The sequence below is a fragment of the Periplaneta americana genome, chromosome 13 (genome assembly GCF_040183065.1).
Source record: "Periplaneta americana isolate PAMFEO1 chromosome 13, P.americana_PAMFEO1_priV1, whole genome shotgun sequence".
Classification (NCBI taxonomy): Eukaryota; Metazoa; Arthropoda; class Insecta; order Blattodea; family Blattidae; genus Periplaneta; species Periplaneta americana.
This window is the reverse complement of record NC_091129.1, coordinates 126914856-126942710: the sequence shown is the minus strand read 5'-3', so window position 1 is coordinate 126942710 and position 27855 is coordinate 126914856. Positions and strand designations below refer to the sequence as shown.

General features: G+C 35.3%; 1 protein-coding gene across 1 annotated transcript; it reads left to right on the top strand.

Annotated features, from left to right (window-relative positions):
- On the top strand, positions 1–27855 carry LOC138712408 (uncharacterized). Its single transcript, XM_069844179.1, has 3 exons — positions 1–59; positions 10625–20491; positions 27529–27855. Exons 1-3 carry the CDS (start codon positions 6–8, stop codon positions 27589–27591), a joined length of 9984 nt encoding a protein of 3327 aa, XP_069700280.1. The 5' UTR covers positions 1–5; the 3' UTR covers positions 27592–27855.

Below are 27855 nucleotides of genomic sequence, written 5' to 3'. Positions count from 1 at the left end.
CAAGCATGGCGACGTTTCGGTCTGGAGTCAAAATTTTGGGTCAAATTTCCAGGAATCAGGTATGTAAAATTAATATATAAACTATTTTTAGTTTATAATGAAAGCATTCAGTAATATATCTGTCTTGCTATATTAAGATACGACATGTAATCATGGTTCTTTATTGTATTTTGAATGTTGAAACTATGTTTAGCTGGACTGAAGACAATTGAAAAGCTGCGAACTTTTAATTAAAATAACAGTTAGGCTATTTACTTATTTATTTCAAGCCTTTGATCTTGTCGTAAGTAGTATTTAAAAAGTACAAACCGTGAATAAACGTAATTTATATTAGTAAACATTGTTATTAGTTCATAATTGATTTTTAACTGAGCAATTTCCTTGACTATTATTGTAAACAATTTCTATTCTCATAGAGTTCAAATAATGAGATAGCATCATGGATAGCATGTCTTTTCATGGACCGAAATAAAGAAATAAAGGAAGACGTTCCTCTTTCCCTCTGTTGAAAGCTTATCGCAAACATATATAAATATGTATACCGGTATAGCCTACATATCAGCCAAAGGAAATAATATTCGAAACTATCTGAAAGCGAAATCCTATCTCGTTACGAGATAGTTCCATTGCAACGTTACTTATTGCTGCAGTTTTCATATTCTTTTACTTTCTCCATGTAAGTAGGCCTATACGTGTAGCATATATTTACAATATAGTTATCAAAAAATATTTTCATATTTCGAACGATATGTAATTGTTTTGATGTTCACACTATACAGGGGCGTACGCAAAGGGAGGTACTGGGTTTGAACCCCCCCGCCCTTGAACTTAAAAATTACATATTTAGATTTGAGTATTTTTTTTATCCATAATCGTTTTCCCTTCTCTAATTTTTCACTGTCAGAGTAACAAAATCTACATCGACATAAGGCATAGTCCTCTTACCTCTTCTACAATATATTTACCATGTCAGTTTCATTTTTCAGCCTTGGTGAGTTCCATGTTCCATTATTGTATTTAATTAAATTTATTTCAATATATTTGACTTTTTCCATGGATTTTTCTGTTATGCAAAGTCAAGTGTCTTGCCTATCATATACAAATAAATGTTGACTATAGCCTAATAAATAAATAAATAAATAAATAAATATATATATATATATATATATATATATATTATTGTGTGTGTTTGTGTGTGTGTGTCTAATGCCTACTTTACTTGCGTGATTCGAGATATGATTATTGTGTAAGTGTAAAAGTGACACAAGTACTTTTAATTATACAAAATTAAACAAGTTAAAACTTGATAAAAATTGGATGGCTGTGGAAAAATTACGTTCAAAAGTTTTTGTAAGTTATATCATTGATGAATGTGTTCTATTAGAACACAGCATAATTTTAATAAATGCACCGTAGCATAATAATAATAATAATAATAATAATAATAATAATAATAATAATAATAATAATAATAATAATAATAATAATAATAATAATAATAATACACAAAATTTAAAATATCGATAATGTAAATTTTAAACAATTTTAATAATAACCCCTCCCCTTGACAAAATTCTGCGTACGCCACTGACTATACTATATCTATAGGCTACTGGTCACAATTCTCGCAGCAATATTCATAATTTTTACTTATTTGCCCCTTGTACTTCCTAAAGGTAAAGGTATCCCCATAACATGCCATGAAGGCACTTGGGGGGCATGGAGGTAGAGCCCCATGCTTTCCATGACCTCGGCACTAGAATGAGGTGGTGTGGTCGGCACCACGCTCTGACCACCTTTTACCCCCGGGAAAGACCCGGTACTCAATTTTATAGGAAGCTGAGTGAACCTCGGGGCCGTTCTGAAAGTTAGGCAACGAGAAAAAATCCCGTCACCACCTGGGATCGAACCCCGGATCTTCCAGTCCGTAGCCAGCTGCTCTACCAACTGAGCTTCCTACATAGCCTATAACCCTCTTTGTCCTTGTGTGGACGTTGCGGTCAGACAATAAATAATCAAAAACCTCTCATCTCGGAATTGTATCTTCATCATCATCATCATCATCGTCATCATCATCGTCAACGTCATCAAACTCTCAAGGCTTGTTGCGTAGCTTTATGGTGAAATAGGAAGCCTCCGATATTGTACGATTGGGTACTATGTGCGTCACATCAGTCAAGTTTAGTAACTTAATTCAAAGGGTACTTCACATCAAAGCAGTTCTGACCTGGGCTTAGTACCGAAAGCGGTAATTAATTGTACCGGATGATGTCATGTGAACAATTTAAATCATTGCCATTTTTTTCGTCGTGATTATCAGCATCATCATATTTTTCCTTTTCATGAATTAAAACCAATTAAAGTCCGTTCCAACTTCAATGAAAATCGATAATTCCACCTCCCCAGGGTATCTGATAGCTCTTCGTCCTTGAGATTTATAATCATTGCTATTTATTGTAGTCGTGTGTTATCCTTTTTTAAACTTAAGTGATTTTATTTGATTTGTAACTTCTGATTACGTCTCAGATACTTTGAACATTCAGATCATTCCTTATTTCAGTATTCCATTTCTTGTCTAGCATTTTATAGCCTATCAGAAGCTCTTATAAACCACCTTTCAGTGCTTAAAAATCACACTACGTTTTCCTTTTTACTGTATGTTTCGCAGCTATAATTAATCAATGTAGGATTTGCCAAACCTTTTAATTTTATTGAAAGATGAAATAAATGCTACCAATAGCGGTTTAAAACATTGGAAACTTCATTTCACCATTGGGTTGAAACACCCGAAAGCTCTATGATGAGGAATATGGGGGGTTTTGGGTTATTTTACGACGCTGTATCAACATCTAGGTTATTTAGCGTCTGAATGAAATGAAGGTGATAATGCCGGTGAAATGAGTCCGGGGTCCAGCACCGAAAGTTACCCAGCATTTGCTCGTATTGGGTTGAGGGAAAACCCCGGAAAAAACCTCAACCAGGTAACTTGCCCCGACCGGGCCACCTGGTTTCGCGGCCAGACGCGCTGACCGTTACTCCACAGGTGTGGACTGAGGACTATGTTACTTTATTATCATTATTATTATTATTATTATTATTATTATTATTATTATTATTATTATTATTATTATTATGTTGCATTAAAAATATATTTCGTGAATTAAATTATCACATTTCATAAATACTGACACATCTAAGAATTTCCTTATTTCCATTCAACACTCTCTTAACATAAACATATACCGGTAACTTGTGTATTACTCTGAGCACATGTTCAACTAACTATACTCCAACCTGTTTTATGTTGCAGCTTATTTATTTCAAATGAATTTTTCGCATTTACACGCCTCTGTTCGCGATATTCAGTATTAAATTCAAATAAAAAATTTACGACATATATTTAACAAAATATCTCAGTTATTTATACATTTTCAAAAGTGTCAATTTATTCGACAAACATAATATATTCTTTGTTATGCGTTGTCATCACAAACTTTCGTTTGTCAATAATACAGACCACTTTTATGGACAATTTGACATTATATGAAGCATTGTCGTGTTGGCTATTAGTTTTAAAAAAGAAAGAATAAGGTTACGCCAGGTATTTGCTATAGGGTAATTCCATTTGTGACAGACACGACAAATGACTCTATACAAAAATATAAAGATTTATTTCTACTTCAACATAACATTAGCAGACTTTTAAACTATAGGCCTATCAGATACAAAGTGCATGTACACAGCTACACTTTCATGTAAGAAGCAAGTATCAATCTCTATTTATTACAGATATCTAAGTACAAGTAATGTTGTGACAGATACGACAGAAAAAGGAACACAAATTAAAGGGAAGTCGAACAATGTACTATATCTTCCAATATTAGCAACTTCTTTTGTTAGTACTATAATCATAGAAAGGTAGAATATCCTTCCTTAATATGCTACAGATTGTTTTTCATTTGAAACATTTATGAAGTATATATTAAGCTCTATTCTCGTGACAGACACGACATACAAACTGTGACAGACACTACATATTCCAAATATGATTTACAAAATTACATGCATTTTCAAATTAAAGAACATCATTATCAAACTAGATATGTTGAAAATTTAGTTTAAGCCTATTATCAAATTGTGGCTCTGGTAGAATTTTTATAACCTGGTCTTTGCCAATATCAGCCTCATCACCAATAGCAGGCGAAAAGAATTTCTTGGACTTCCTCTCATGCCGAAGGAATTTTACATGACGTGTATCATCCTTGTCATATGTCTTCACTTCCAAACATCTTCAGTTCACAGTGCTGCCAGCATATGATTTATGCAAAAATACGGCCAATTATCTTTGATTGCATAAAATATAGACATTAAAGTCTCTGGTATAGCATTCAAGAATTGTCTAGAACCACTTTGAGAAAATGGCAATTTGGTTGACATAATTATGGAATTACCCTATATCGGTAAGTATAAATTGTGAAACATAATTCATATACCCAACAAAAAATGAAAAGTAAAGAACTCTTCCTCCCTTTCGCCTGAATACTTCGGTCAGTGTTTGCAACAAGGGTGATTCTTATTTTGGATAGGCTATAGTAGTTAAAAATAAACTGAAGATTATCGCAGTGTTTTAAATGCTACTGCAAATATCTTCGTTTGAACTTCGTCGATTGTGCGAATGATCTGCACTGAGTATACGTGTCTCGTCATCACAACTGATTCCTTGTCTAAGGTTGAGGCACGCAACAACTGTAATTCACGCATAAATATCTTTCGCTCCGTGTTACAGTGCATGACAGCCCCTTCAACAAATTAATAATATCATGCTTCAGATACATTGCTTTGACACAACTGTTTCGGCAGTCCCATTTTCCTTCAAGCGAATGCTATGAGATTGATTTTTACAGTAAATTATTTGTATAGCCTAACTGTAATTCTTTATTTTACATTTCTTTGAATGAGTAGGGCTACTCTTTACTCAACATCGCTTTTAAATTACAAAGACTATTCAGAGACCGTGAGTTGTCGATATAGTGATTCATTCATTCAATGTTCTGGCCAAGGGCAGGTCTTTCACTGCAAATCCAGCTTTCTCCAATCTTTCCTATTTTCTGTCTTCGTCTTTTTCTCCTCATATGATCCATATATCTTAATGTCGTCTATTATCTGATATCTTCTTCTGCCCCGAACTCTTCTCTCGTTCATCATTCCTTCCAGTGCATCCTTCAGTAGGCAGTTTCTTCTCAGCCAGTGACCCAACCAATTCCTTTTCCTCTTCCTGATCAGTTTCAGCATCACTTTTTCTTCACCCGCTCTTTTCAACACAGCTTCATTTCTTATTCTATCTGTCCACTTCACACGTTCCATTCTCTTCCATATTCACATTTCAAATACTTCTATTCGTTTCTCTTCACTTCGTTGTAATGTCCATGTTTCTGCTCCATACAATGCCACACTACACACAAAGCACTTTACTAGTCTCTTCCTTATTTATTTTTCCAGAGGTCCGCAGAAGATGGTCCTTTTTCTATTAAAAGCTTCCTTGCTATCCTCTTTTTGACTTCTTGGCGGTAGCTCATGTTACTGCTTATAGTACATCTCAAGTATTTGAAGCTGTCCACTTTATATACTGCCTCATTTAGAATTCGCAAGTTTATCCCCTGTATTTTTCTTACTATGACCATGGTCTTCGTCTTATTTGCATTTACCTTTATAATGATTATTTAATTATTTATGAAATTGCAATGCCAGGCGAAGTACAATAAAATATTACTCGAAGGAAGTGTGCTTTACAAGCACTTTGTTTATCACAAATCTGAAACTATTTGCTTGTAATGCGGATAATGTTGGTAGGTACCTACCCCACTCGTTGATTGATTGATTGATTGATTGATTGATTGATTGATTAATTGCTAACATCTCCAACATGATGATACTAATGATCATAAATTTTAAAAAATTGTTCTGCTAAATAACGAAACTCTTCGCTATGAAATTAACCTAGAATGGTACTTTAATTAAGAGACATTTCTGATCTCTGCTAGCCTTTACAGCGTGAGAAATTCCAAGTCTGAGGTGGGGACACTTGTAGAGTGAAATGTATAGGCCTAACATAATAATAGGAGAGAACCGTGATTAGCAGAATCGAAATGATCGGTAAATTTTGGAGCTCTCTCAATCCATGATAGGATTGTTTTGTGTGTTTCACTTTCCTTCCAAAGGAATTCATGCTAAAGAATTTTATTACACTTAAAAATTCGCCGCCCTCGGCTGGGCTCGAACAGCTAACCTCAACAACCGAAGACTGGTATTATTTGTTTAAAATGCAATATCTGCAATTAAAATTATGTTTATATAGTGTCATTCTAAACTACGCAACAGGCAGCAAGTAGGTTCGCACAATGGAGAAGACCTTTCTTCTTCTGAGAAACATTCTGCATATCTTTTGGAAGTTAAACACATCTTGACTTGTTTTGGCTTAACGGTGGCTGAACTCGGGATGGATTCATATACTTAGGCACACTTTAGTTCATTGTGCACCCTATATATTATGCGATAATTGTCCAAGTCTGACAGGATGTCTGGGTGGCATTCATGAGTATGACACTAACAGATGGGCCATCCTGTCTTATCTCCTGATATAGCCAGGTTCCATTTCGCGGATGAGAAGCCCGATAAGCCCCAGAGGCTCGGAGCCCCAAGTCCTTTCTGCCTGGACCATCCTGCTTCAATCCCTGATAGAACTAAGTCCCATCCACACACGAGTAGCTTGATAAACCCCAGGGACCCGAAGACCAAGTTTCTTATATCAGCATCGGAAACGCGTACTATCCCCAAGACTTCACTCCAGGCTCTTTTTACTATTGCAGATGATAGTTGAAATTTGGGAGGCGTGGAGTGTGTTGGTGAATGATTGAAGGAAACGGGAGTACCCCGAGAAAAATCCTTTGCAATGTCTGCTTTGTGCACCACAACCATACATTCGACTGGAATCTGGCACAGTTCATCTACTCTGCTTCTAACATTAAATGTTCCTCGCTTGAAGGACTCCAATTGGGTTTTAACTGTAGCTAGATCAATATCTCGCTTTTGTAGCTGATTATACAGAATATTAACATGAGATAACAATTGATGGAAGAAAGAGAACCTGAAAACAAAACTGTCATTCTTCAGCATATTGATGTAACCTGGTGCCTGGTGAATTGTGGCAACATTTCTCAGACGTATGTTCTCCAGTAAGTATGGTCCTCATAAATTCCAGAAGCAGATCAAGTTTTTTGTGTGTGAGCATTGAATTCTGAATTAAATGGCGACCGAATGATAATTTGTTTGATTTGGTAATTTTAATATTGTAGCTCAGTCAGATGCATAGACGAGTTAAACTCCGCAATGAATACTTTTGTGTATACACAGCACTAAGCTTACGGCAGTTAAACCACGCCTCCCTCCCGTCCTGCCTCTCAACCCTCGCACAAATCCAAGTCTCGTCTTTCTTCAGGTAGCCAAAGACTTCCATGTGCTGCCGCCCACATAATCTGCACGAGATAACAAAGCCACGATTCAACTACAAACGATGAAGTTCTCAGATTTTAGTCAGATTAAAACTTATTTAAATATAAAAGTAGATCTACCATAATAAAATGTAGATTTTAAAATAATAGCACTCACAAACAAAAATTATGACATTTCACAAGGAAAATTTTGGTGGTAGCACAAACCTGCTACCATATGCAGTGGCTACTAATGATAGTTAAAACTTGTTAAATTAGCAATGTTTGTACTTCATTGTGTTAATTTATGAAACTTAATACATTAACATGGTGTTTTACTTAAGGAACTAGTTATGTGGAAAAGTATTGCATTCTGAAATTTAGTTGAATGTTTAGGATGTGTTGTGCATGTATGTGTTTTTGCGTGTCTATATGTTTCTACTGTTCTAGTATATTTAGTTTTTGGGTTTAATGTGTAAAATTTCCATGTCTGTTTCTATTGCTGTAGTTGGTGATGCGTTGTGTGTAAATGGATGTATGTTGTGATGGGTTAGTTTAGCTATGAACACATTAGCCCTAGTGGGCCCATTGTGTGCATCTTCTTTAACATTCGATATATTATAATATTATTAACTCAATTCAATTATTTTCACAAAGTTTTAACGACCTTGTAGAAGTCTTCAAAAACCTTTGCAAAGTTGCTACGTACAGGTTTTTTTTTTTTTCTCTGATTTAATCAGTCATGTCTTAGACATCCTCACAGTCTCACAGGTTTTACAGATTCTGTTTTCTTCACCTGAAGAATGCAGTAGATAGTTGAAATTATGCTGAAAAATTTACTGTTCAATAGGTATTCTTGAGAAATGATCTCTACTTGCTAAAAAATAATCAACCTAAGCAGTTCAACATATTTTTTATCCATTTTTTTAATCTTGCATACGCCACTTTTAACACTTGAATATAATTAATTGATGAACTAGTGGACTTACTCGTGTTAAATATGTAATATTCGTCCAGCTTACAGCTGTTTCAGTGCATCACGCACCATCATCAGAGCCTACTAGATCACGGCGTCATCTCGAACTTCTCTGCCTGTTAGGAGGGTGTGTTTTATTGTTGGAATGTGTTGATTGTGGAGTCGAATAGTGTGTGTGTGTACTGAAATTGATCTGTGTGTTGAGGATCAACACCCTGATCAAATCCTCAACACACAGATCAATTTCAGTACACACACACTATTCGACTCCACAATCCAACACATTCCAACAATAAAACACACCCTCCTAACAGGCAGAGAAGTTCGAGATGACGCCGCGATCTAGTAGGCTCTGATGATGGTGCGTGATGCACTGAAACAGCTGTAAGCCAGACGAATATTACATATTTAACACGAGTAAGTCCACTAGTTCATCAATTAATTATATTTTTTATATATCGTGTGAGAAGTTCGATTAATCAGCCTACTCTTCAAGAGCACAAGGATGACGAGAGTCCATCACAGACACAAAACAGCCATTCCAAGCAAACTGGGAATTCAATGAAAAAGTCTTTTTCAGAAATACTTGCTTCTTATTAGTGTAGGACATAGATAAGGCTCTAAATTTAAATATTCTAATGTTTTATTTTCAAAAGGAAAATATTTTACAAGTTTTATGGGCACTGAATTTAAGTGGTCTTGGCTAGGTAATAGGTACTCTTTGTTTTCCTAAAGTTTCCAGCACTTACTCATAGAGAGATCAGAGATCAGCTGTTAATGTATGTTCTTCAATGAGCTGTTGTTGAAGAAATATTTTGAGAGCCTGCGCTGTTAATTCTAGGGCTCCAGGATCAAGGAACTTTTTTACTCTGTACTATACATTCTTTCTGTCATTTATTTCTAGTAGTTTGGGTTAATAACAATCAGCAATCTTACAGTTCAAGTGAATATTTTGACTTAGAAATGTCACAGTTGTTTTGAAACTAGAAAAATGAAGGACATTAACTCATCTGTAAGATCCATGACAAAATGTGTATAACATCCATGACATGGAAGAAACAGCTATAATATATTTACTGATATGTTTTTTTTTGAACTAATTAGATGCCATGAGATTTGCATAGCTTTCACATGGAAACTATGAGAATGAATCTCTTTTTTTGCTTGAGGCAGAGATATGTTTTACACTTTTTGTTAATAAGGTATGGAGTTCATAAAACTTGTAGCATCCATGACGAAACCTTTTCTTTATTTTCTGCAGTAATAATACGTTTTATTCAAACAATTTTTTTCTGTAAAATGACTGGTCTTCTAAATTGATTCTAATAATACTGGGTGTTCATTTCAAAGTGTGTCATGACGTCACTGTTGTTGAGTCACCAATTTGAAGCGAGTTTCACCTTATATGTCAGAGAAGTTGCCTAATATTCAAGGCGTTCAATCTGAACTTGAGAACGTGTACGGTATAACTTGAACGTCGCAGCAACAGATGGCGGTCTGTACGGTCTGTGTGCTACCATAACCTCATAACCTCTTTCGAACTGTGTTTTGCGCGGGCAAGTCGTATGGAGGGTATTTGTTATCATCTGTTGCGTACGGCAACATTCCACAACACAAATCAAATGCTCCATGTCCATGTTGACCGTCGAAATTAATATCAACAAATACGTAAGTAATCGTCTTAACCCTCTCCCCATATCCCGATAGTACGTGTTTCCAAACAGTTCACATTCCTGCCACTACTGGCGTTACCGTATGTATCGGTACATACTCTTCAGAATGAACGCCGTACTTGCTAGGCAACTTCTCTCGCTCATAGGTGATACGCCTCTGCGGAAGTGTAGGAAGATTGGATTCTCTAGGCTCATCGGCTAGCCACATGACGGCATACAGTGAGCCATGACACAATTTGAACTGAACACCCAGTACAAGTTGACAAAACTCATTTCATTTTCAAAATACAGAGTTTGAAAATAGTAAAAATGTAACACCCGTGACAACTGGAATGGCTGAAAAACAAACATTACAAGACAGTCGATCTCTAATATAAATTTTCACTGCAGCATGTAAATCAGCGTGCGTGCAGATGTGTGTATGTGTGTGTAAATGCTTACAGTAAAATTCTGTCACCCGATACTATGTAACATTGTTAACCTAACAGGGACGTGGAGCAGTACATTTGCGAAGCTACAGTGAGGACCGGAAATCGACATCTAATTGTCAACATAATCCGGATTGGGCGGTCAAGGAGTCGGGTACATCATGTCCTCAAGAAATAAAGCCAACCCGATCGTGGCTTTCTTTATTTCTCTGGCAGACATCACCCGAAAAAAAGACAAAAGATATATGTCACTTGAAAGAACCTGAGGAAGACTCTTGGCTCTCCTACTTAAAGAAAAAGCTTCCAAAAGAGAAGCCACCATTATCCTCATGTCGCCTTTATCAAGCTCAGTTAAAGAAACAGGAAGAGGAACAGGCACTCAAGGAAGGTCAAGAAACCGACACGTTGCAATCTGAGGCAACAATTATTAATGAAGAATCGGGAATTCCAGTAGTATGCACTTCTCCGCCTGAGCCTCAACCCCAGCCACCACCTCAACCTACACCACCTCGTGCAGTGATATGTCAAAAGATGCAGGAACAGCGTTCACAGCAATCTCAACGATACTTTGATCCACAGAATTTCATTAAACAATTTAAAATGAGACTGCCATATGATGAATTCAAAGTTACAGATATACCAAAACCTACTCTTTCAGTGTCATGTGATAAACTACAACCAAGAAAGCAGGCACCATTTTCATCTGGTGTTAAATATTTTCCGGATGTTAAACCCATTGCTACATCCAAACGGCGAAAAATCACACAGATGAGTCCCCATGTTCAGAATTCGCAACCACTAAAGTCAGGTTCCAGAACATATCACCAGATCAAAGATACGATTCCAACAAAGAAATCAACTGACAATTCTCCAGTTCTTCAAGAAAATAATACACAATCCATAGATACTAAACCGCCAGCAATAACAGACACAACAAAGATCGTCCAACAGACAGCTACATTAACCCCTGCAAATACACATAGTAAGAATGAGTTTCGTGGTGTCCCTGATAAAGTTAATTTTCAACCTGCAAAGACAACATCAAATCTTGTAAGTAAAAGATTTACTGTATCTGAGAAAAAAGGCCAGTATAATTCCTTTTATAATTCAAATAATGTACTCAAAAGAGGAAAAATGTTAAGCAAGAATTTTGAAATAACTGGTATAAAAAGAAAAAATATTTTGTCGCACAGACATCAGTCCCTTAAAGCTTTGAAAACTTCAGGAATTTCACGCACAACATATCTACCACCCCAAGTATCTGAGCCAGTACCAGAAGCCATTCATCCAGATTTAATAAATGGGGGCCAAGTATTAATGACGGCCAGGAAGTTCACTCTGAAAGCAGCCAAACCTCAGGACCTACTTTCTGCTACAGAAGATGTTCCAAAAAATGAAAAAACAAAGAGTAAACTGATCAGTCCAGCAATACATGTTACTCAAAATAAAGAAGTCACAAAAAAGAATAAAAATCAAACTTCAAAATTAACAATAACTAAACCATCACCAGTACGGTCATTACCAAACATAAGTAAACGAACAGAGAATTTTGTACCGAGAACATCAGGTAGCCTATCTCTGATTGACTTAAAACAGAACAAACTTTTAGATGAGTCGCTGAAAAATAGGTCGCAAAGTAATTTTAAAATCGCAGCTAAAACAAACTGTAATAATAAGTACCAAAATTATACAAAGCGAATAAAAATTAGCTCAATTAGTCCAAAGCCTTTTAGAATGTCTTATGATACGTTTACATCTAAAGGGAAGGCACATCATTATATCAAGAATTCTCTTACAAGATTTCAAAGGGGATTACGTAATGGTAAAGTAAAAATGGTTTATAGAAAACAAATTACACCTTCTGATACTCCTAAACCACTTATTCAATCTCGTAAGGAGCTTAGAGAATGGGAAACAGATCTCCCTAAAGATCTACATCTAGTAAGAAAGCAAATTCAAAATTCCCTCAATAAATCACGTAAACAATCTTTCCCAGTTGTGAAAGATGAAGTATCTAAGGAATTCTGTTTCAATAAGTGTCAGAAAAAATATACAGGTACAGACATTGAAAGTCAGCAGAACTCAAAAAAGATAACGCAACCACTGATGAGACACAAAGAGTCTTCGGTGACTGCTTCAGAAGTAAAAAGGATACAAGAGACGGAAAGTTATCCTGAAAAAGGCGAGTACTCAGAGGGCACTATAACATCTTTAAAATCATGTACACGTATTCCGAGACATGGATATAGAAGTACAACAGTACCAATCAAGAAAGAATATTCTTCTAAACGAAAAGAAAGTTCTGATTTTAAAAGCGAACCATTTTCAAATGCCAGAATTCCTTATTTAGATAGTAATTTATTTGCAATGCAGCAAAACATTTTTCTACCAAAAGAGACAATAAACTCCCTTACCTCCTCTAATATATGGATAGATGAAGCAAATTCATCACACTATAAGTTTCAAAAAGGAGAATATAATAATATGAAAACAGGTCTGAAAGAGGAAAACAGCACATTAAAAACATCTAGAATGAAGAACCTTAACTCAGAATATAAAGCAGAAATAAATCTAAAGAAAGAAGACTCTTTTTCAGATGAACCCATATGTCCAAGATCCACTCCAACCCCACCTCCCTTTGGATCTTGTAAGAAGGAAAAGTCGTCTCACAAGAAAGAAAACACGTGCAAGAAGCAACATTCATCCAAGCAGAAACATTCAAAGAAAGAAAAAAATTGTATTTCATCATCTAATCCGAATACATATTTGAAAGAGGTGGTAACGCAACATCAAACAGCTGAATGTCCAGAAAATTCCAACAACGAGGAATATGTATATTTTACACAAACAAGAAAGAACGGAGTTGGGCGTATAAGAGAAGATACAACGTGTAAAAACATTGTCCAAGAGTCTTATCACCAATCACACCATCCGACCGGTAATATAATAAGTACTGAAAATGGTATTATCTCTTCATCACTAAATCAGTCACATGGAGTAAGTGTAAAGAAGTCCAAAAACACAACATACACTCTAGATTCTATAAATAAGTACATCCCCTTTTCATATGAGAAATCATGTAGGGAATGGCACATGGCAGAATCAGATTTCTATGGAAACACTGCAGAAAAAGATGCGTGCTCACCATGGCAACAGTCTATTTCAGATATGCAAACTGTTTATGCATCACATCCCAAAACGTGTGTATCAGCAACATCTCTCATGAAAGCTACTTTTCCTATTCAAACTCCAAAGAGATCATTCTCCAGTCAAATCCTCGAGCCTCCATCACTTCAAAATACGGGTCCTGTGAAATGTGATAAAAAAGGGGATTCGAAGTCTATACCGCCTACAACAGACCGTACATGTAAGAAGATTGATTCTGGTGTGAAAAGAGCAACAAAAACAGAGAGGACTTGTGATAAACTACCTGCTCCAGGATGCAAAGTTCCACCAAGTACCGACTGTAAAGTACAACCTAGAACAATTAAAGAATGCATAAGGAAACGAGCTCCTAAACCTTCTTACTCTGAATGCGTTAAAGAACCACCCCCAGACAAACAGTATACTGAATGTCACATGAGCAAAGACCGTGTGTGCCCACCTTCCAAAAATGTTGTGAAGTCATATGATGGCTGCAATCCACCAGCAAAAGTTAAGGAACTGATATGTCCTGTTCCCGAACTAGAAGAACATGATGAGAAGAAACCAAAAGTGGAGAAAAAGAAAGAAAGGAAAGAAGAAATACCAGGTGCTTATAAACCTGGTAAAAATCAATGCGTAGAAGGGGACGAAGAGTGTAATAATGAACCTAAATATGGAAAAAGTGGATTTTCCAAACCATTAATGAAGTGTTCTTCGCAACAAAACCAGTCCATCTATAAGTGTGAATCATTTCCTAATATAAGAAATGAACTTTCAAACCACGAAATCAAATATATAAAGCGTTCTTATTCCTACAGTGTTATAGAATCACCGGCATTTTCAAACAGAGGACCCATGAAGTGTGATAAGAAAGGAGGTTCAAAATCACAACCTCCAACAACAGATCGCAAATGTCAGAAAATAGATTCTGGTGTGACCAAAATAACAAAACCAGAAAAAACTTGTGATAAATTACCTGCTCCAGGATGCAAAGTTCCACAAAGTGTCGACTGCAAAGCAAAGCCTAGAGTAATACAAGCATGCAAAAAGAAACTGGCACCCAAACCATCTTTCTCTGAATGCTTAAAAGAAGCACCACCAGATCCACGTTTCACTGAATGTAATCTAGACAAAGATCCCGTTTGTCCATCTGAAAAAAATGTGGTAAAGTCATATGATGGATGTAACCCACCACCCAAGAAGGAACAATTAGAGTGTCCTACTCAGAAAAGTGAAGAACCACCTGAAACGAGGCAACATAAACAACAAAATCAAAAGAAAGTTAAAAAAGAAGTGTTTGGAAAAAATCAAACATCAACAAAATTTGCAAACAATGCATATTCGAATTCGCCTATAAAGTGTCCTGCAAAAAACATCTTATCTCACCAGAACCAACCAATAAGACGATCTCACTCTTATTTCAACTTTAAATCGTCCTATCATACTGGTAAAGAAAGTGGACTTTCAAATCATGGAATTCAAAATCCGAAACGTTCATATTCATATCATAACATTGAACCTCCTTCATTTCGAGAAAAGGGTTTTATAGAATGTAGTAAAAAGAAAGATTCGAAGTCCCAACCTCCCACAACAGACCATACGTGTAAGAAGATTGACTCTGGTGTAAAAAAAATTACAAAGTCGGAAAAGATTTGTGATAAATTGCCTGCTCCAGGATGCAGAGTTCCATCTAGTGTCGACTGTAAAATAAAACCTAAAACAATTAAGGAATGCACAAAGATAATGGCTCCTAAACCTTCATACTCTGAATGTGTGAAACAACCACCCCCAGATCCACGTTATACTGAATGTCATGTGAGCCATGATCGTGTGTGTCCTCCTTCTAAACAAGTTGTGAAATCATATGATGGTTGTAACCCACCAATAAAAGATAAGGAACTGATATGTCCTGTTCGCGAACCGGAAAAACATGCTGACAATGAGAAGAAGTCAAAAGTGGAGAAAAAGAAAGAAAAGAAGGAAGAAATTCCAGGTGCTTACAAAGCGGGTAAAAATCAATGCGTAGAAGGTGATGCAGAGTGTGATAATGAACCTAAATATGGAAAAAGTCTATTTTCCAAACCACTCATGAAGTGTTCTTCAACAAATCGCTTAAAAGACACAAAAGTTCAAGGAAATCTTCCACCAGTGCGATCATTCTCTGATTTAAAAACAGAGACATCACATAAAGTACAGGTTCCCAGTAAAATAGCGAATTATCAAATCAATAATAATTCATGCGTAAGACTATATTCAGAAGATCAGAAGAGCAAACCTAAATCAGGAAAATCAAAACATGATTCCATTCCATGTCCAGATGACGGTGAATTGCCCTGCAAAGCTAAAGATGAGGTAGGTTCAAAATTTGTTAAATCCAGATGTGTTGGAAATAGAGTAGGATCTAATAAACATTTTATAGAATGCCCAGAACCGCCCAAAAAAAAGACATTTCAGTGTGAGAAAGAGCAAAAGAAAGTAAAACGGGTGGTTCCACCACCAGTAATAAAGACAGATAAGCGTGAGAAGGAAGGCTCCCCTCCTTTTATTGAATGCTTAAAACCCGTGCAAAAAAAATCTGGTAGTTTGTGTGATGTTCCGCCACCCCCACCTCCACCCCCTCCTCCACCTCCTCCAAGGATAGAAAAGCATTTTATCGAGTGTATGAAACCACCTATAAAAAAAACGCCTGTATGTCAAGAGGAGTCGTACTACAAAATAGAAGAAAGGAAACAAGAACGACCACCAGGAAAGTGTAGAAATACCACACTTACGCCAACTTTCACAGAATGTCCAAAACCAACAGCAAGAAAGAGCGTCACCTGTAATGAACAATTTCAGCCAAGAATTGAACCATGTATAGGACAAGTAAAAGAAAAAGAAAAGAAGAAAAAGAAATGCGGAGTGGATGAAGATGACACCACACCAGCTTGTCCACCAACTAAGAAAAAGTCAGCATCCAAAATCTCCAATCCAGCTGTCATACTTCCAGCTTCATCACATTCTAATGCTAAACAATTTAATTTTCCATCATCTCGTGCTGTTGCAATGAAATATTCTACTTCAAAATCAACTGAAACGCAGAGTCTGCTATCAAAGCCAAATAATGGGTCAGGCTCAGATACTTTTCAGAAAAACGGTCATTCTGCTGGGCCTTCTGGTTTACCAACAAGTTCAGGTAGTGGTTCTCTAGATTTTTCAAGTTCAGACAAAGTTACTTCAGCAGGACCAATTAAAAAGAAGTCAACGTCAGTCACAAAACCTTTAGACTATGTCTCCTGTAAAAAAATAGATGATATAATTGCAGCATCTACGGCTCATATGGAAGATAAATCAGACATAATAAAACAAAAATGTTTTGAGAGTAAAGATATCAAACATGACAATTTAAATAAAATTGTACAAAATGTAGAAAATATGTCCAATGGGTCATGTGATACTCCAACAAAATCTGTCAGTCAGACATCAGGCTGTAGAGAATGTGCAGTCGAGGATTTACTGACCGTAATAAAATCATGGTTCTCATTTCTGAAGGCAAGGGAAGGCTGTCCTGAACCAGGAGCTAAAAAAAAACTAAGTCAGACCTCAGAACAAAAAAAAATTACGTTCCAACCTTGTCCTCCGATCCTTTGTCCCACAACTAATAAAACTGATGTATTGGAATCTAAAGCAGAAGGTGCCATAGACAAAACGAAACAACCAAAAGTGACCGCGGACTTAGATATTGTAAAAGGGACAGAAGAGGTCATGTCCAAAGATGTAACTTGTCCCGAAGCTTTAAATAAGAACAAATGTCAAAAACTACAAATGTCAGGCTGCAGAATTCCAGCATGCACTTCTTGCACAAGACCTAAAGCAAAAGTAGACGTCAAATGTCAGAAAATTTCTGCTCCTCAACCATCATTCTCTGAATGCCAAAAAGAACTCCTACCACATCCTAAATTTAGTGAATGTCAACTTCCACAAGCTGCAGGAAAGTGCAGAACTGAAGTTACGAAAGATACACGTTCAGCATGTGAGATATACTTTGGTACTACGAAGGAGAAGGAAGTCGAAACACCACCTGAAACCTCAAAAACGCTTAAAGTAGTTTCAAATATGCATGAAAATAAAGTAGAAGCACAAGTAAAACAAAGTGATCAAGAAAAATTGGAACAAGAAATAAAATCAAATCAAGTTAAATTAGAAGTAGACGCAAAACCAAGTGAATCAAAAACAATGGAGAAAAAACCTTGCATATTACCAGAAATAATATGCAGAATGTTGAAAAGGAAACCATCACTCAAGAAATGCTTGTCACAAGAGGAGATCGTCTCACACTTCATAAGCAATTCAGAGACAAAAGCAAAGGACAAAGCAACATCTAATCCTATCACTGATTGCTTAGAACCAAAGATTAATATAAAGTCGTCTCTGAAAGAGATTTGTGGATCACATGCTGGAGAAATGAAAACAGATAAATATGAAGCCAGACCTCAGCCCAAAGCACAAGTGGAAGCGCCTGTTGCTTCAAAAGCTGAGAAAAGCGAAAATGAATCGAAAACATTAGAAACTGAAGCAAATGAAACTAAATATAACAAAGAGTCACAAACAATAAAAATGAAGAGAATCTGTCTAAATCTGGCTGCCAAATCACCCAAAATTCAGAAACTAGAGGAATGTGACAACAACAAAACAAAGGATTGCATTGATGAATCACATAAACAGTCTCAACAATCATCTTCATCAAAAACAGCAAAATCCTATGGATCTCCTTTAATTCCATCTGAATCCAAAACATGTATCCTAAAATGCAGCAAGCCAGATGACTTAAAAAAAATGGGTGAAGCCAAAAAAGATGATGATTGTCCATTGAAGTGCAAGTCACCTTCAAGTTCTTGGCACACGGTGAAACGATCTAAATCGACATCCCAAGTCAACAAAGATTTGGGTTGTAATATCAAAAGTAAATGTCTCCAGAATTACGAAGGATTCGAAAGTGTACAAGTTACCCATGAGAGTTATGACCCAGACTCCTGTATTTTAAAAGCATCTTCACTTAAACATGCATTAAAAGTTACTAATATCAAAACAAAATGTCCTGCTAAAGGTGAAATAAAAATAAGACTAAATACTCCTCAGTACAGCTGTAAAGATTCAAATTTCGAAAGAAAGCGTGAACATCTGAAAACTGAAGTTATTATGAAAGATAAAAAGAATATAACAAACTCACCTGTGCTCGAATTTGGTAAAAATATGATACCTCATTCATGCAACATATCCGTATATCAGAACAAACACCCTAAAGATACATGTAATGTAATGTCTTCAGTACCGAAGTCCTCAACCAAGAAAAGAGAAAACATAGCTGAAACAAGTTTGTCTTCTAATACCAATATTTCATACTCCAAGCATGAAACTTCTAATTTTAATGAAAAACAGGCAATGAATGGTAATCTGGTAAACTGTTCTACTGACGTAACTCCGAAACAACCAAGCGCTACAACCTATATAGACTATATTAAGAAATTTACTGAAACTGTAAATAAAACTGCAACATCAAATTGGTTAGATGCTTGGTCTCCTACCTATAAGGTAGTTTCTAAACTATTTCCATTAATAAAATCAGATCCAATACATCCTAAGTATGTTCCACATTTCTCACTTAGCACTCAAATTGTACCATCTTCTTCTTATACTCAAGATACATTAAGTACCGGTACAATTCATTTGTCTATGAGTGAAAATACACTCACAAGCAAACTAAGTCCGGAGAACAAGAAACTGACAAAATGTATTGACATTGAAAATATGGAAACTTGTCCGCTAACAATAAGCACAAAAGTAAGTGGAACTGTGCAGAAAGAATCACAATCATATAAAAGGAGCAAACCAGTAAGAAAAACAAACATATCTGAAGACATAGAAAAAACAAAGCCAGTCACTGGACCTAATTATGCATCACTTAAATCCACAACATTTAATTCTTCGAAAGAAAACAAGTTTATTCCTCAGAAAGAGCCTGACCTTACAGAAATGAAGAGGGACAACTTATTACAAACAAAAGCAGATCTAACAAGACAAACTATCAGAGTTACACCGAAAGAATGTCCATCAGGAACTGCAGAAAAACATGAAAAGCATGGCGTTAATAACGATGAGAATACAAAATATAGCAATACTTATAACAATAAAGACATTAATGCGATAGACATAACTATTTCGAGACCCAAGGAAGAACCTAGTATTGATTTCACATCTTTAAATTTACTTACATCTGATAACCATAATGTCCAAATCCCTAGAGAAAACTGTTTGGTTAATAGACCAAAATTTGACGAAAAAGAATCTTTCGCAAATGAGAAAATGCAGTCCAATGAAACAACTGAAGAAACTTATAAATCTGCGTTAGCGTTACAACCAAAACAAGTTTTAGATAAAGATTATGACAATTTTTCATATGCAAAACATGGAAACTGTTCCGGAACAAGAAATGAACATACAGAGAAAAGGGCACAAAAATCAGAACACATAAATGATATAAACAAAAACGATCTGAAGCAGTTGAATCAAAATCATAAAAACGAACAGATGTCACACAAAAAAGAAGAGCTGTCAATCACTAAAAATGACTTTGCAAAAGCTATTTGCAAAATGTGGTACACAACTGAAACAGAAAATCTCCAATTAAACAAAATTTCACTGAAATCAGAAGAACACATAATATCAGCTCTTAAATTTCCAACTCATACATTACAGAATCAAGAAAGAGACCAGAAGAAACATTATTCAGCATCTTCTACCAAGGTAAGTATGAGAAAAATGATGGGAAAGGATCCTACTATGGTACCAACTGAACTAAGCTCATTTTTAAGTAAAGTAGGCTTTGTTTTATGCTCTTGTAGAATTTTCCCTCCTAGTCATGAAATTTTCAGAGAGGGTAAATCAATCAAAGCAGGAGATACTTTTCTAATTTGTCACTGCTGTCAGTCGAAGTGCCCTTACTTCCAGTATGGATGTCAGTGTTCTGTCATTTTAACAACAGCTGAAAGAATTAACGAAATAACTCCACAACGAAATCTTGGTAAAGATGACTATATGCTATATTCTTATAGAAATGGACCACTAAAACATATTTCTTCCAAGAAAGATGGGCTATCAGATTCATCATTAAAGATCAAAATCCTAAGTCAGCTGACTGACATCCAGAAACGACAGTTTTCTGATGTCAAAATGCCACTACCTTCCAAGAATAACAAGAAAAGTGAAGATGAAAATAAAACTAGCAACTCAAATTTTAAATTACTCTTGAGGAAACTATTTACATCTCAGAGCAACAACTGTGGCAAGAACGATGCATCTGATAAAATAAAAAATGCAGCTCCTACACCACAGACATGCCAAGAAATTTCTAGAAATTATGCAAAGGCAAAAACTGAAGAATCTCACTTTTCAAAATCAAAACCCATTAGTGATGAAATGAAAAAACCTAAAGAATTTGAAACTCAAGGAATAATTGCCCTGTTGGTGAAATGCCTATATAGGCCTACCCCAGGAAAGGCACATATACCGTTAGAAACTTCAAAACCAGCCAGTATTAAAGAAGAGTCAACTAAAGACATTAGTGAAGCAGATAAATGTCAATGTTTCACTGTAAGTAAGGCAATAGGTGACACAAAAGAAAAGACTGAAAAAACAGGAAGCAAAAATGAAAAATCACCTACATCAAATGCAAAGGGAGAAGCTTCTACACCTATATCTAAAAGTGATTCTGCAAGCATATCTGAAAAACCAGTAGATAAATCACCTTCAAATGCTATGAAAAATGACCAGTCTTACAGAAAAGAACATACAACATTAATACTTGAAAACGAAAGAAGTGATCTATCACCATGTCCTCCTAAAAAGAGACCCATAACTAAACCATCAACATTAACATCAAGCGATATGAAGCCTGTAAATTTGACCACTAAAGAGCAAGAAGCCGAGGAAATTTCATGTCCCCCAAAAAGAAGACTGATAATAAAAGATAAACCTACAGAACCAAAAGACCTACCTCAAGATAAACCATGTACTGTAACTTCAAAAAAATCTGAATGTCTAACATCTGAAACAAGCAAAGTAAAAGAATCATTATGTGAAAGTAAACCAGAAAAATCTGAAAGTCTGACATCTGAAACAAGAAAAATAAAAGAATCATCGAAGAAACTGGATGTTAAATCGGAAATTAAAATTGTTCCAACATCACATATAGAGAACTGCAAACCTCCTCAAAGCCTAACAGAACGATGGAAGAATCTCGTTTGTCCACCTAAAACAGAGGATAGTAGTAAAAAGCCAACTGTTTCAAAATCAGTAGATAAAAATTTGTGTCCACCAAAGGAATATAAAGAAAAAACAGATATTCAAACTCAAAAACAAACACTTAAAACACAACTACCTCCTGGTGAAAAACCTAAAGCACCTTCCACTGAAACATCGATTTCTGCAAAAATGGAATATGCCTGTGAAAAAATTGTACCTCCACAAGTCCATAAAGAAGCAAGTGATTCTCAGAAAATTTCTAAAGACACTGTAAAAATTTCACCAAATGAAACTCAAATTTCGGCAGAAAAAATAAATAAAAAAGTATGTCAAGAAAAGTCGAATCAAGCTCTTTCATCTCAACAAAAATCTAAAGCTACACAAGATTCTTCTCCAACAAGAAATGCAGACAAGGCAAGTGAAACACATTCTCCTAAATTAATTGAGGATATTTTTGCTGAATGGTGTGCACCAAAAACCGACAAAATTACAAACAAATCTTCAAAACCTGATAAAGAAAGTAACCCACCCCAAAATACAAGCAAAATAAGTAAATAGCACTGTCACAATAATTTCCATAATCTGAAATGGGTACCTAGCTTAATATTTCATGTGTATTTATCAGTGTATAATATCAAACAATGATGGCGAAGAAAATTAAATGAATTATTAAAGATATCACATACCAGTATCTACTAAAAAGACCAAGAATGGAGGAGAATGTGATGGAGAATTATTGTCTACAAGTTGCAGCTCCAAAGCCAAAGGTGAAAAAAATAATGCATTTCTCTCTAACAAAGCTACAATTGAAATATTAAATCCAAATCAAGTTGATAGTGTCTTTATTTGTTTCTTTCTTCAATTCAATCATTTGTAGCAACTGATGACAAAAAACTATAGGCCTAATAATTTTCATATTATAATTTACAGACATTGTCATAAACAATTGAAATTATACCTTCTCCCACATAAATGTATTTACTAAACAACTGAGTGCTTTTTTCCGTTTTTCCTTTCAAATTGCCCTACCCTCTGTTCCCACCCAATACCCTAAAATCCATTGATATGCAGGGTAATGTTTATTAATATTATCAGTAACGTCCGTCTTAACCTCAATGTAAGACCACATACTATACTTTAAAAATAAATAATAATTAAGTGTAGGCAATAAGTAGAGTCCTGTGTTTGGTTACCTAAAGTCTTCAAGCAACAGTGTAGGTGTGTATGGAGTATAGATCAGCATACACACTTTAGATCTGCTGTTCAGCGAACATGTCAAAACAAAACAAAAATAGATGGTTGGAAAAGAGTGCTTGAGTGCTCCAATAGAATAATTTGGCAGCAAACACTTCATTAGGAAAGAAGAAAACGTATTTTATCAGAAAGAATTATAATTTTTTCTTTTGAAATACTTCATATGTTTACAGTCACTCGCAATGTGTAGGGACTCATAAAGCAAGTAGTCAGTGTAAATAATATTTTTACTGTGATTTATTGTATTACTGTAATTTCCACCATTTATTTATTTATAGATGAGTACATACATAGGCTATATAAAACATGTATAGGCCTATTGATAAAATTTCTGTAATCTGGAATTATAGACAGTAATATGTGAAAACAAAAACAACCTATAAATATTTCTAAATGTACAAAAGTTGAAACATCAGGGCCGAAATATATTTTATATATTTCAATATTAACTCATTTTTAATTGTGAATATTCCAATTCAATTCTTTCAATAAATTATCACATTTACTTCTGAACTCATTTCCACATTGATAAAATATAAATTTATAAAGTGTCATTTAAATAACCATTAAATAACTCTGTAAGAAGGAGAAAAATAATGAGCATTCGCTTTTACATTTTGGGTGAAAAATATATTGTGAAACAAAAAAGTAGATCTATTTAGAATCTAGATGCATTTTACTTACTGTGACAATAATCTTCTGTTGCCCGTAAGATGGCTTTAAATTAATATTTTAATTGTTATTAAATCCACGTGACAGTATATTTGGTACGTGAATAGTATTCTCATTGTTCACTGCCTATACGAATAAGTGGATGTAAACACATGAAACAGAGCTGGGAGACGAGTCAGAGCTCTCCAGTCCAAGCTACGTAGTATGATCGATATACATCTAACTTGTACTCAAAGTAACCAAATGCAGGACTCTAGTAATAAGTAAAGTAATGTTCACAAAGCTACTTTAATATGCTTCATTATACATAGTACTGTAGCAGTTCTCTGAAATTTTTCAAATTAAAAGAAATACCACACTGAAAAAATTTTATGAATAGATAGGATTAAGTTACTACTCAAAAACAAAAATGTTTGATACAATGTTATTTTACACAGTTATCGGTATGAATCAATAAAATGAATGACTAAACTATATACATATTATATATATATATATATATATATATATATATATATGCAGTGTATAACAGTGTTGTTCAGACACCTCATATATTAAACTAACCTTTGAAATGACCTTGAAATTCAAAATATATCAATAAAACTAAATTCATTATGTTTTATGGATTAAACACGAACATAGTGACATAAATAAACTTAATTTACATATATCTGTTACTTACATAAAAATTTAATACCACATATTCCTTCAAATTCATGTAACACTGTTGTTTGTATACTTATACCATGGAGAGAGGGTAGTTAGTTTCAGATGCATAGTAAACAAGCACGCAAGCAGTGCGCACAGGGTTGCCTTTCAGTGGAGGTCACTTGCTGTTAGTCTGTCATTCAGAATTGTGTACAATGGAGCGTCATAAAGAGTTCAGCTCCGATTTAAAGAAAGTTAATGTTGTCTGGCTCTGAAAGGCTATTCCTATAGAAAAATAGTTAAAGTAGTGCATAAAACACATTCTACAGTACAACGCATTCTTGAAAAATTTCGAAATCAGGAAACTTGGAATAACTTGGCAAGAAAAACAAATAAAAAATTGCTAAATGCACGTAATGAAAGATTCATAGTGAATCAAATTGTCAATATTCCAAGAATAAGTGTTCCACAAATTCGAATCATGATTCAAGAGTCTTAAAACACGAAGATCAGTAATCAAACTTTCCTGCGTGTGTTGTGGACAAATGGTTACTGTAAGAAGACCACAAAAGAGGCCGTACATTAGTAAGACAAATCGAGCTCGAAGATTGTACTTCGCTAAAGAACATGTTGATAAGGATGGGGAATTTTCAAACAGGGTAATTTGGTCAGATGAGACGAAGATAAATTTTTATGGTTCTGATGGCATTCATAGGATATGGCGAAAGCCCAACACAGAGAACAACACATTACTACAGTGAGGGGATGTATGTCTGCAAATGGTTTGGGTAATATTGAGTCCATAAATGTGATTATGGATAAGTGTGTGTACAATAACAATTTAAGGTCAAATATTACGCAGAGTGAACAAAAAATGAGAATGTCACCTCTGTATATGCTCTAACAAGAGAATGACAGTAAACATACTGCTGAAATTAATAAGGATTAGCTCATATGGAACATACCTCAGCAACTGCGAACACCTCCTCAATGACCAGACTTAAAGCCCAACGAATATTTGAGAGACATTTTGAAAAGGAAGCTAAGCTCTTGAAACTTAAAGAATTTGGCGGTATTTTAGTCTTTTTAGAGGAATCTGTCCCTTAATCGATAGTCCGCGTTGAACCTTTGTGACAAAGCAGAAGTGTACAACCAGACAGGATTTCAAACGTGTAGTGAGATAAAAATGGGCTAAAATCAAACCAGAACAGTGCAAAAACTTGGTAAAATCAATAAGGAGATGCCAAGCAGTAATAAAGTCGAAAGGTTATGCTACAAGATACTGTTTTTCAAAAGTAACAAACAATGCCGGCCCGGATGGCTCAAGTGGTAGGGGCACGGCATGTCCCTATCGCTTGGTCCGAAGGGTTGTGGGTTCGAGTCCCGCCTCGGGCATGGGTGTTGTGTTTGTATTAGCATGAGTAAAACAAATGAAAACCGAAAACAGAATAGATAACTTTGGTAAACAGCCTCTGGCTGGTCTAAAAGACTGTTAGGCCTACATAGAAATTGGACATGTTTTTATTTATTTTTTTTTGTTTAATGTATTCAGAAGTTTATATTTTATTTTTTGACTTTAATACATTCCAAAGTCCATGTGTAATAGTTCTCTCATATGAAAAGAAATGAAAGTATTTATTTTCATAAGATAAATTAGCATTTTATTTGGAGAACAGAACTGTATGAACAACACTGTTATAAACTGTATATATATATATATATATATATATATTACACTTGTACTGAGAATTTTTATTTTATTTTATTGGGTTATTTTACGACGCTGTATCAACATCTAGGTTATTTAGCGTCTGAATGAAATGAAGGTGATAATGCCGGTGAAATGAGTCCGGGGTCCAGCACCGAAAGTTACCCAGCATTTGCTCGTATTGGGTTGAGGGAAAACCCCAGAAAAAACCTCAACCAGGTAACTTGCCCCGACCGGGATTCGAACCTGGGCCACCTGGTTTCGCAGCCAGACGCGCTGACCGTTACTCCACAGGTGTGGACTGTACTGAGAAAAGTGTAACATTTTTCCGTGAGAAAATCCTTCCAAAGAATTTGGACCACTAGAAGAGTAAATATCAGAAGTGTTTATAAGTAATGGCGCTAATGGTTAAGGCTAGAGAGATATATTGCAAAGTCCTTCTCAGTGGTCTAGTGGTTATCATGTTTGCAACTGGATCCGAGGCTCCCTGGTTCAAACCCAACCAAGAACTATTAATTTTGGAGGAAAGTAAAGCTAGGAAGCTGAGAGCTAAAGGCAAAATTTGTCGACCTTTTCTCACCACACTGAATTTCAATGCTAACACCTGCAGTTGAAAGCACCATTAAATAAACCACCACCACTGTATAGTTAATGAAAAGTATGAAAACGATAAGGAAGGTAAAGGTACCAATGTTTCTTTAATCTATAGTAATTATTTCACACCAACAAATCTACACTGAAGACCCCACAGTAGTCTAGTGGCTAGAGCGTGATTTATAATCCTGTGGACCTAGGTTCGATCCCGAGTGTACCCCCAATTTATAACTTGTGTTGGACAACCCCTTGGTCCAGATAACACAGGGGTTTTCTTTGGGAGCTGCAGTTCACCTACGGCATCTCAACAAATCTCCATCACATCTCATCCTGTGTGTAATGTAGGCCACCCTGGGCAATGATTCTATTGATAAATTGGTCTACACAACTGGTTTCATATGGGTGAATGACGAACAATCAAGTCCTCGTCATTAGTGGGAGAAAAAAATTTAGATTGGTAGATGCCTTCCAAACACTCAATTTTATGAAATAAACCCAATGATCTGATCACAGTTATACGAACAAGTACACGAGTATTCATTTTCATAAAAATTTCAAGGTAATTTTGTTTTGAGTAGACAATTTTTTTCTATCCAATAGTGTAAACAAACATTTAGGATTTATATAATTAAACACTTAGTAATGTGTTCAATTGATGTTGCAGGAATTGGACGCTCGTAATGATCCAAAGAAGATGAACACTGCAGAAGAAAAAGACGAAAAATGAGGATAAAGAAGCTTGGAAAAAGAAAATACCCGAACTTGATGACTTTTTATGACCTTCACGTCGCTTTGCTTGTCTAGCCACTTCCTGCACTGTCATTTCTTAACAATGATAAATAATTAATATTTTTTTCATTACAAGCTGGTAAAAATTCAAAATTTATGTCAATATGGTGCAGTAAATAAATTTCTAGTAATGTGTACATGATTTCAAGAACCAAAATTTTATTTTGTATCACTGACAAAAAGACAATAAATTGGTCATACA